At 34.7% G+C, this 11,649-nt stretch overlaps 1 protein-coding gene across 2 annotated transcripts in view; it reads left to right on the top strand.

The window, feature by feature from the left end:
• The window catches only part of TBC1D8B (TBC1 domain family member 8B), a 68,688-nt gene extending 59,112 nt beyond the window's left edge, over window positions 1–9,576 (top strand). For both annotated transcript variants that reach the window (XM_038587995.1, XM_038587994.1), the window contains exons 17-21: window positions 847–912; window positions 2,400–2,483; window positions 3,715–3,771; window positions 5,124–5,221; window positions 7,122–9,576. In XM_038587995.1, the coding sequence (XP_038443923.1) occupies window positions 847–912; window positions 2,400–2,483; window positions 3,715–3,771; window positions 5,124–5,221; window positions 7,122–7,517 (701 nt within the window). In that variant the 3' untranslated portion in view covers window positions 7,518–9,576. The remainder of the gene's footprint in view (window positions 1–846; window positions 913–2,399; window positions 2,484–3,714; window positions 3,772–5,123; window positions 5,222–7,121) is intronic.
• The last annotated feature ends 2,073 nt before the right edge of the window (window positions 9,577–11,649 follow it).

Here is an 11,649-nt window from a genome sequence, read left to right on the forward strand (position 1 = left end):
GCAGGCTCCATGCAGGGAGCCCGATTCGGGACTCGATCCTGGGTCTCCAGGATCAGGCCCTGGGCTGAAGGTGGCGCTAAACCGCTGAGCCACCAGGGCTGCCCTAATTTTCTTTTTTAAAAGCAAAAAATAAGATACGCCTAGAAATACTTAGTACTGCCTGCTCTTGTCAATTTAGTCAGATTTTATCAGCCTGAGTTACATTATCCCCAGCTTTAGCAGTAAGTGGATCTTTTTCTGTGTTTGTAACTAAATCTTAAATATATTGGTCTCGTTTTGACCCAACACTCTCAGAAAAGCAAGCTGTTTAGATATGGATGTTTTCAAGGTTAACATGAAGGAAGAAAATGTCTATATCTCACCCAATTCAGACACATGGATACTTCAAGAGAAGCTTCCCCCCCTCAGTAAAAATCAACCACATAACCTAGAAAAGTGATAGAGAAATAATCCTAACAAACATGCTGTACCTATAGATAGTTCATCAGTTACATTGTTCCTTTGCTTTTCCACACCCTGGCATACTTTCTTATTAGGAATTACCCTTGAAGAGGAGTTCTCTCCTCAAATGAGTCATAAGGCCTCATTCAAAAGAAAAAAAGAAAATTTAGTTTGGGGAAGGGAAATTAGCAGGAGAGCGTTTTTCCCTCTGATGAAGGGTATTTTGCTTCTACACTTGAAGAAGAGAATCTGGCTGACTGGGTGGTGGTTTAACTATTAGCTTAAGTAATGGAAAGTTTATGAATCCTAATTATTGGCTAACATCTGTATCTTAATCTGTGTTGCTGGAATGGATTGAATGATCTTTGAAAACCTGAATATTTGTAATTGAATTTTATTGAACAGATACAATGTACAATGGAAGTTTCATTGACAAGCTTAAGCTGCTTTTTAAGCTGCATATTCCTCCAGGTAAGAGTTTAACAGTCTTTAATGATGTACAGGAGTTGATTCCATTTTAACAAGTATAATTGCAGATATTCGATTTTAATAAGTAGCATAATTTTCAATATGATATAAGGTCATTGCTTCATTGGGACCATAGATCATATGTCCAGTACTTTTGCTGATACAAGGTTATAGTGAAATTTATGGAAGAGATTCTGTATAACAGATGGGTTCACAAGTTTCCTTCCAGTTAGTAGGTTAATTTAATGATAGTTCATGTATAAGAACTATCTAACATTTTGAACATTGGTATAATATTGAGATGTGATGTTGTTATTGTCATTGAGGAGTAGAATTTAACTTTCGACAAGCTGCCAAACTCATGGAATACTACAGATTATTCAGAAAAAATGAGATTTAGGCAGCAGGAATATTAAACGTTTGGAAAAGGAAGCAAAAAACAAAAAAACACTCCCATATATTGAGCACTTGCTCTGTTGAGGTGTTTACTTTTACATGTATTCTTTTACTTAATTCTCATAATATCCCTGAGAAGTGGTATTATCCTTCCAAGTTTGATGATAAGGAAAGTAAGGCTTAGAAAGATTAAATTATTGGGCAAAGATCACATAGCTAATAAATTGCGTAGCTGGGATACAAACCTAGGTCTGACTCCAAAGCTTAGGTTTTTTTCTATTCTACCATATACCCTAATATTACCATACCATGCCAGTTTACTTTGGTGTTTTCCACTGACCTTCAGAGGCTGCCTTTCCCAGGCCTGATCCATATTTTGGGAAAACAGCCTTAGGCTTTAAGCTAAATGAATGTTGCAAAAGTACCATTTAGTTTAGATAGGCTAATTCACACAAGCAAGTGGCACCTCATAATTTGTCAAAAGTACATCTGGGATTCCTTTTAGAGTCTTCCTAGGATAGCCAGGAACCACTTTTTACCAGACCAAATATCTAAAAGCCATCTTTGACTCTTCACACACACAGATCACAAATAGAGCATTTAAAACCAAAGATAAACCAGCTAATAATTTAATTATGAAGGACTTTACATTGTCAAGTTAGATTACTGTCAGAATATCTGATTTGCCATGGAATGAATTGACTTTAAGTAGAAGTCTCAAAAATGGAAGAAAAAAAAAAGAAACCACTGTGTATCTGTTAAAGCCCTCAAATTCATGTTTGCCTCATTATTGAAGATGTTCTTAAATGACTGAGGTTACATTTTCAGAGATTTCAAAATGCCAGATTTTTTTATTTCGACTTGTAATGGCTCTCAGAAAACCATTGAAAAGCAAGTAAGAGAACTACTAGAACTCAAAGTGATCAACTACTTCCTGTTATTTGCTATAGAGTAGTACCACTTGTACGTTTCTTCACATGTCTTTCTTACAGTGACCTTTTAACTCTCTGCCCCCAGATATGCTTGATCACTTATTATAGGGCCCATTTCTGTCCCTTATTATTAGTAAATTGATTCGGGTTATCTGTTTTCAGCTTATACTGAAGTGAAATGTAAGGATCCTTCAAAAGGAGATGAACTTTCCAAGGAAGAATTACTTTATTTCAGTCAGCTCCATGGTAAATACCAGTTTAAAATGTATCTTTTTTTTGATGATTAGTCACTCATAGAGATCTTCTTGGCTTAAATAATTTTTTACCCAGCTATCATTAATAAAATTTGAGTTAATAATACTTCATATTTCTTTTGTGCTACCATAACACTTAGCACAGTGCTAAATGCATGGTAAGTACCCCATAAATATTTGACTAATTAACTGAAGTGTGTTTTGGGTTTTGATTTATGGAATTTTTTGTCTACTGGAGGATTAGAAAAAACATGCATTTTGTTTCTACTTATGTTGCAGAATTTCTAAAATGTATCCAATGATTTTCGTGCCTTCTTAAAATACAGTGGAAACAATAGAATCTTTGATGATTGAAGGTCATAGCTATTATTCAAACAGTGAATACTTATAAATCACTGTAGGTATAGGAGACAGGGATGAGTCTGTCTCCAGGACATAATTTAGAAGTGTTATAAACTTATTTTTGTGTCCTTTACCTCTTTTTTCATAAACATGAATGTCTTATAAAGGTCTAAGTCCTTTTTAATGTATGTTTGTAGTTACTATATGTTACTGTTTGAACAATAAGTTTGAAGAGACTAATATATATAGATAAGGGCACAGAGACCCAGAAAGGAGAAGTGACTTGTGCAAGAATTTACAATGAGGTGTTGCCACAATCAGGATGAGTAGCTCAGTCTTCTGACCTCCCGCCTGCTTTTTTTCTTAATAATGAAAGTAACACAGTTTAGTTTGAAGAAGATCATAAGGAAGAAAACCCCACCCAAAAATAAATAATATTTGGTATACTTCTAGGATTTTTTTTCATACAGATTTTTCCCAGCGTTCTTTCTACTATAAACGTTCTTGAATACTTTGTCTTCTGATGAGAGGAGGTCATGTCAGCTTAAATTTGTTTCTTGTGGGGTGCCTGGGTGGCTCAGTCAGTTAAGCATCTGCCTTCGGCTCAGGTCATGATCCTGGGGTCCTGGGATCGAGCCCCACGTTGGGCTTGCTGCTTGGTGACGAGTCTGCTTCTCCCTCCCCTTACTCCTGCTCTCTCTCTCTCTCTCTCTCTCTCTCTCTCAAACAAATAAATAAAACTCTTTTTAAAATAAATAAAAATGGTTTCCTGAATTGAAGAAGATAACATGTACCCAAGTCTTTTTATAAAATATTTTACTTTCAAAAGGTACTTATTTGTTAAATATTTTACAAAATGCAATTGTTTTCTTTTCCTCTAGTTTCCAAGCCTCCAAATGTGAAAAAAGTGGCATCATTAAAAAACAGCCCTGAAAAAGGTATTATGATTAGGAATATCATTTAGTTAAAGTTACTGTTTTTGTGAATAGAATTAGCCACAAAGGCAAATAGTGGATTCTTTTTAAAGGACATTGATTTGTTCTAAGAGCTTTTTCACTTTTTTTGTGTTTAGTTTAACATTTTAGTCTTTTTTGTCTTGATACTTAAGTCTCAGAAATTATAGTAAATGACCCATATTCATTTAATTTTGCTATTTTAAAAATACTTATTAATTACAAGAGTAATAATAAAAGAAATTTAAACAGAAGTCTTCATACTCCCACTGAACTCCATCCTGAAGTAAATATGAAAACATTTTGTTCTATATCCTTTCCAGACCCATTCCTATGTATATACACATATAGACATCTCTTTTTTATAAAAAAAAGAAACATTCCATAAATACTGTTCTACAAGTTGCTTTTTCAATTTTGTGATATATCATTGATGTGTTTTCATGTCAGTACAATTTGGATCTGTCTTATTCTTTTTAATGGGCATAGAGTATTCCATTGATTAGTTGTACCATAATTCCATAACTAGACCAATATTGATGGACATTTAGGTTGTTTCCAGTTGTTTATATTGCAAACTATGTTGCAGCAAACACTTTATACTTACATTATAGGATACTTTCATACATATTTCATTAGGATAGGATAAAATCATAGAGGTATGAGAATGCTGTGCCAAAGAATATGCACATTAATATTTTGATTGAGGCTATCAAATTGCTCTCCAGAAGTCCATCATTCTTCTCATGTTTCTGAGTAACATTTAGTTAGAAAATAATAAATTGCTAAAGATCTGTTTAAATATGGCACCTTCCCTAGGTTGTTCAGTATATCTACCTAGTTTTCCAATGGCCTTAAGTAATTATTTATAATCATTAAATATCTTCATTAAACTCTTCAAAGGAATGAATGGATAGTAGGTTTTTAAATTTTTTTAAGAGCCACCATGGACAACTTCAGAATCTGCATATTAATAACATCACATAGAAGCTATTTTAAACTTAATAGTATGCATGAGGACAGCTAAATGAAATTTACATTGTCAAGCCAGGGTATACTGTTTAATCTAAAATGCATCCTTCTCCCTCACTTCACATCTTCCCTAGTCCCCAGCCTCCCCAAAGTAAAAGTTTTAGTTTAATGGAAATGGAAAACACATTCTGAAAGCCAGTGGGTGAAATAAAAGGTAAAATCAGATTATTTCCTGGGTTATTAAAAGGTGGAATCTTATATCTTAATGAAATAATTTCCAATTGTAATTATTCCTTCTGAGATTTGGGGAAATATTATGTTCATAAAACTGTTCATTATGAAATGGTTTTATTCCACTTATACAGGCAAAGGAAAAGTTGATATTCAAGCATATCTAAGTCAATGGGAAGATGAGCTTTCCAAAAAAGAAGAAAACATTAAGGATTTACCAAGAATGAATCAGGTAGAGTATTTTCAAAGAAAAAATTCTAGGTTCTTGTTTGTTTTTATGAATGTGGGTGTATCCAACTCTAAAATAGCTAATCTTCTATTACAAAAATAGTTAAATCTATATATCATCTCTGTAAGTTTCAGACGAGCACAGAAGAGTAGGAACAAATTTTTTAATGGCTTTCTACTTTAAACACTTAAATGCATTTAGTGTTTCAGAATAGTTGCTCTGCTATGACAACATTTGTGACTCTAGAAAAGATGTATGTATAAACATACATTTCAGTGTTTCTTATTTCCAGCTTTATTAGAAGTTTTCATTTATTCAGTAAACATTTTTTTTAGTGCCTACTAGATGACAGACCCAATGCTAGGTACTTGGAATAAGAAGTCACTAAAATAGGTCACATGCTGGTTTCTAATCATCTTGTATTTGAACCTGCTGGAACAATACTAATGACTACTACTTGATACAATTCTAAATCCATCTCTTTCTTAAGCACCCTTCAGTCAGTTTATGTTCATATGTTTTTTAAATTTAAAATCTGTTGGTGTAGATACTGAGGATTTCCAGAACATTACCAAAATGAGAACTATCAAATAACAGTATTCCTCGTGGACTGGGTAATTTGGTAGCTGAATAAGTACTTTTTTAAGTGAATCAATATGATGTTTATTCTAAAATTTTTTCTAAATAAGCAGTATACACACTAAGGTAGAGAGAGAAATAAAACTTAAAAGTTTGGTACTATTTATTTTGATTAAGTATATCCTTTGCATTTGCTTTTTACTTACAGATAAACTTTTCTGTTAAGGATGATTGACTTATAGGACTATTGTGTTAGAATTGTATTTTTTTTAATTGACAAATATCTTTTAGAAATGTCTTTGGATTATCTAGGGGCAATTAGCAAACAAACCAGATTTTTCCTCCACTTGGGTCCCACCGCAGCCTTTAAAGAGAAACACGTCTAAATGGGTCCTGTAGAGCTACCTTGTACTACTAGATAGTTCCCAAAATGTTCTTCCATAAATTTAAGTTGTCCTAGTTGAGCTGCCCACTCTAGCCCTTTGGAAAGATCAAGGGGAACTCATTATTAAGCCTTTCATTAAGATTGGTTAATGAATGAACAATCCATGTGTAAGGAAATAGGGGAATTTGCCTAATTAAAAGTACCACTGGGGCGCCTGGGTGGCTCAGGTCTTGATCTCAGGGTTGTGAGATCAAGCTCTGCGCTCAGGAGGGAGTCTGCTTCCCCTCTCTCCCTCCCTCTCCCCCTCCCCTTCTCTCAAGTAAATAAATAAAAATCTTTAAAAAAAAAAAGTACCACCTAACATTGAGGGAATGCGGTCAGGTAAGCTGCCCGAGAATTATTGTATATATAATATATGTATATAATGTATTGCTATTAGGCAATGTATGAGAAGGAATTTAATTTAAAAGGAATTTTCTTCCATGGTTCATACCCATCTTTCTAGAGCCAAGATTTATTTGGGAATTAATCATTAGTTTCTTTAACTTCTATGGCAAGGGTTAAATGGTACAAATTCTAAATAGGAGACTGTTTACTTCTAAGTTTTCTTTCTTTTTGCTAAATCTAACATCAAATATGGTATTTCTTTTTTGTATAAATTTATTTAAAAAATTTTTTGTATTGGTGTTCAATTTGCCAACATATAGAATAACACCCAGTGCTCATCCCATCAAGTGCCCCCCTCAGTGCCCATCACCCAGTCACCCCCACCCCCTGCCCACCTCCCCTTCCACCACCCCTAGTTTGTTTCCCAGAGTTAGGAGTCTCTCATGTTCTGTCTCCCTCCCTGATATTTCCCACTCATTTTTCTCCTTTCCCCTTTATTCTCTTTCACTATTTTTTATTAAAAATATGTTATTTCTAACTTGTGTCTTTCAGTCACAATTCATTCAATTTTCAAAGACCCTATATAATCTATTTCATGGGGACCCTGAAGAAGAGTCGTTATATCAAGCCATTGCTTTTGTAACCAGCCTTTTGCTCAGGATGGAAGAAGTTGGAAGGAAACTACATAGCCCTACAGCATCAGCCAAAGAATTCTCTGGTACAGTCTGTGCTTCTGGAGGACCCAGTGAGGGGAAAACAGAGAGCCACTTGAAGAAAGATCCCTCCTCTCTGAGGGAAGAACCTCAGTGGTCATTTGCATTTGAACAGATTCTTGCGTCTTTGTTGAATGAACCAGCATTGGTGAGGTTTTTTGAAAAACCCGTAGATGTAAAAGTGAAACTAGAAAATGCAAAGACCTCTCAGTTAAGTTGTAGAACCAAGATATAAGTTTCTTAACAGGAATTGCCTATTATAGACAAGTTTACCAAGATTGCTGTAGCTGTTAGCCTGATTCTTGGGAATAGGATCAGGGATTTATCTTGTTACCAATGTGTTTGAAGATTAAAAGGAAGATATGTGAAAGCACAGTGATTCATTGCTTTGTGGTAATCTCTAATTTTGATATTCTTCATTACAAATGAACTTTTTTATAGTTCACGTGTTATGCGATATCAGGGAAATACTCTAAATGTTCCCACCAGGGGGCACTACCATATCACTTTTAGTAAGAAAATTCCTAATTTGTGCTATTTACATATGAATTACTAACAATTTTGAAAATGTAATGTTATGTTTGAGTATTATTGATGATGACTTGTCATTGATAAACCCTACTTTCCAAATTGCCTCAGTTCTATTAGAATGCTTTAGAATTCTGGGCTCTTAGATCTATAGCCTTTATTATCTAAGTGATTACCATATGGGGACCTCATTTTCAAGTTATCTAACTGAAATAAGACTAACTTTTTAAAGTTAATCTAGTTTAGTTTTCTAATAATAAATCGTTTTTTAGTAAGTTCTACATTCTTCCTACCTGAGTGGTACAGAAGCTGCTGACACACTTCTGTTACTGATAAAAACAAGTCAAGAACTCAAAAGATTCTGGGCTAATATAAGGAGAAACAATATTGGATTTAATTTTAAGTTGGATAAAGCCAGTCTCATAGAAGGGTTAAGAAACAATACAGTTAACTATATAGGTCTCTCATTAGACTGAGCAATTACTTGAAATTCTGAGCACTGCTGTTTGTGGCATTTGTCTCAGAGTATCCTGTGACTGCTTTGGTTCTAGCTTTAGATTTTGAATTTTCACCAGTCATGTTTTAAGCTACATTAGATAGACTGAATTACTGTATTAATTTGGCAAGTTCATAAAGTATACTTGTGTGTAATGATAGTTAAAGTAATTGCTGGTGTCTATCTAAAAAGTTTTGACCCATCTATCTGATTTAGATGTGTGATTTCCATATTTTATGCTGCTTATATTTCAGTCATTATAATGAAAGTCCATTTAGAGATAGTGGGCTTTGTTAGCACTTTAAAGGGAAAAAAAAGCAATCAAACCTATTCAATCTTCTGTGCTGTTTTTGACAAGAGCAATTTATTAATCAATTGACGTAGGAGAGGGGAGAGATAATCCACTGGAGCTTCTTATTTGACAAAAGGCTTTGGTTTTAAGCCCTTTGACTTTTCAGATATGAAACAATAAAAGGGCAAAAATTCTTTAGAATAACCGAAGACGTCTCCCTTTCTGGAAAGGAATTGGTTTAGTCAGCCTTTGACAAGAGGCCACTGTGAACAAGGCCTAACACAAAGACAGAGGGTTTCATCATCATAGACTATGTTATTTTCAAAGCGATTCAAGAATTTTAAGTTGATCATTTAAACTTCATAAGTTGGACTTGGCCAAACACTAGTGTTGTCTTTAAAATGATTTGCTCAACTTTTTCTTTTCAAAGAAATTATCACTTAAACATAGAGTTGGTAAATAAGCTAATGTGCCTTTTCTCAGAAATGATTTGCTGAAATGTGTCCAAATTTTAGAGCTTAGTGAATAGTTTATATGTACACTATCATACATTTGCTATTTTGCAATGTTTGTTAAATTATAGTAGCTCTAGAAAGATACAAGGTTCTATGCTTATATACAAAGGCACTATTGCACATACTGTTGAATATTTTGTCAGTTACATTTACAAAAAGAGATACTTAGGAGCATTGTTACTAATAATTGATATGCTTTTAAAGTCTGAATATCAAAGTTTAGCTTATCTTAATTAAAATTGAATTCTTAGATTTTTGAATTGGAAGATGATTATAAATGCAAGTTAAAAAGGCAAACATTTATTTTCTGAGTCTGCAGGAGAAATAAAATGACCACATAGTTTTATAGTTGCTACCTTGTTAAGCAAATGAGTTGTTCTTAATATTAAAAATCTTATGTAATTGTGTTAAACTGAACCACTGCATTATACCTTATACATTAAATTAAATGTATTATAAGGTGGCTTTACTTGTCTTTATAAAAATAAATATTACAAATCTATTATAGTGAACACGAAAAATTGTTTACTAAAAGATATTAGTATTATTAATTACAATGCATTTTTATTTACACTTAGTTATCACTTGAGGACTTCTCTCCTTTATTAGTTAAGGTAAGGTTGCAGAGAACAGAATTCACTCTAATTAGTTAAGGCCAGAAAAGATTTATTACTAGACATTAAGTGGCTTACAGAACTATCAAGAGGACTGACTCTAAACTGAACTTTCAAGAACAACTTCCAAAACTACACCACAGAACCAGGCCACCAAGGGAGTTGCTAATTCTTCTATGATTAGGAAACTGCTACTTCCTGCTACCATGATGAAAAATCAACACCACAGCTGCTACTTACAGATCCATGCTCCACCTGCTATGATTTATGCCAGCAAAAAAAAGGCCAAGCATCCCACTTCTCACCACCCACAAGCTAGTGACTAAATTGCCACAGAATAAGCAAACATGTTCGCAACCATGTTTACCAGCAGAAATGGCAGAAGCATAGCCTTCACCTCCCTTCTGCCATTCAAGGCTCATGAGTATGCATCTGATTGGCCTATAATATAACCAGAATCCTAATTGCAAGGGAATCTAGAAAATATCCTTTTAGCTTTTTAGCCTCTGCAGTACAGAGAGGTACATTAAGAGGCTAGAATGACAGTTTTTTATTGCTGTGTAACAAGTTACCCCAACACATTTATTATCTCACCATTTCAATGGGTTAGAATCTGGGCTCAGCTTAGCTGGGTGCTATGTTTAGGCTCTCACCAAGGCTGCAACCAAGGAATCTGCCAGACTGGTTCTCATGTAGAGAACCTCAACTGGGGATGAATCGACCTTGCTTACTTTGGTTTTTGGCAAAATTTATTTCCTTTTGGTTGTAGGTCTGGAGGCCCCAGCTAAGAAGCTGGTAGTCAGCTAGAGGCTTATCCACGTGACCAAGGATTGGTTAATCAGATGCTTCTCCTTGAAATTTTTTAATACATAGCAGAGCAGGATGGAAAGTTGGGGAATATATTCTGGTGGCAGTGGTGGCATCTTCACATTAACACTCTGGTTCTGAGATAGGACTTAAAGTGCTTTTGGATGTCCAGACTTTATTGCTCCTTTTGCAGGGAACTTCTTAGTGGATCCATGAGCTCAACAGTTCAATAAAGTCTTTTTCCACTGTTACCAGCCAGAATCCATTTCTTTGGCTATTTAAAGTAAGATTGATATATGTGACACTGGGAGCCCTATACCACTAGATCCCTCAAAGCAACGCACACAAATTACCCTGGTAGCTACATTCCTAGGCTTAAAACCAGTAAAAGGGTGTTTTATCCTTCATCTCACATCATACTCCAACTTCCATTTCTGTTATCAGAACATCTTTCCCCTATCCCAGAAGCAAGGTGATAGATTTCCTAGCTTCTAATTCTATTTGTTTTCCTCTGCAGGTAATGTCTCCTTTGTGCCACTTTTAAGATCTTGGTCTTTCCAATGTTCTGCAGTTTCTTATGATTTATGTAGCTTTCTAAAAAAATCCTGTTTGGGATTAATGATTAAAGTTTGATAATCAACTGTCATTCTCCAAAACCCATATATAATTCTGCACAAGCCAAATAGGCAAGTTAAATGAGGATAGTATAGAAATCTCTCTTCCACCTCCCATATAACCAAACACATCCTTCATATCTTTCGTGGCACTCATCTTTGTGATTTCCCCAGGGATATGGTATTGACAGATACAGCAAACCCTACGTGGCCCTTTCTACCATAAATAGTCCTTTCTACACTGGTCAGGGAGCAAATGTAGTAGATCTGTCAGTTGCTGTGTGTGACTATTTTAAATATACATCCGTAAACTGAGAAATAACCATATGATTATTTGCAGATCCACTGGACCCATTGTAGATGGATTCAGGATAAAATTCTGTCTCTTGACTCCATAAGCCCTGACTCTCATCAGTGGGTGACCATTGTATTCTAAGTGGCTGTGGATAACTGTGAGTTCAGCGTCAGTGTCCAATCTCTGAAAAGTATGAGTATTTCTAG

Source organism: Canis lupus, chromosome X (assembly GCF_011100685.1).
Source record: "Canis lupus familiaris isolate Mischka breed German Shepherd chromosome X, alternate assembly UU_Cfam_GSD_1.0, whole genome shotgun sequence".
Lineage (NCBI taxonomy): Eukaryota > Metazoa > Chordata > Mammalia > Carnivora > Canidae > Canis > Canis lupus.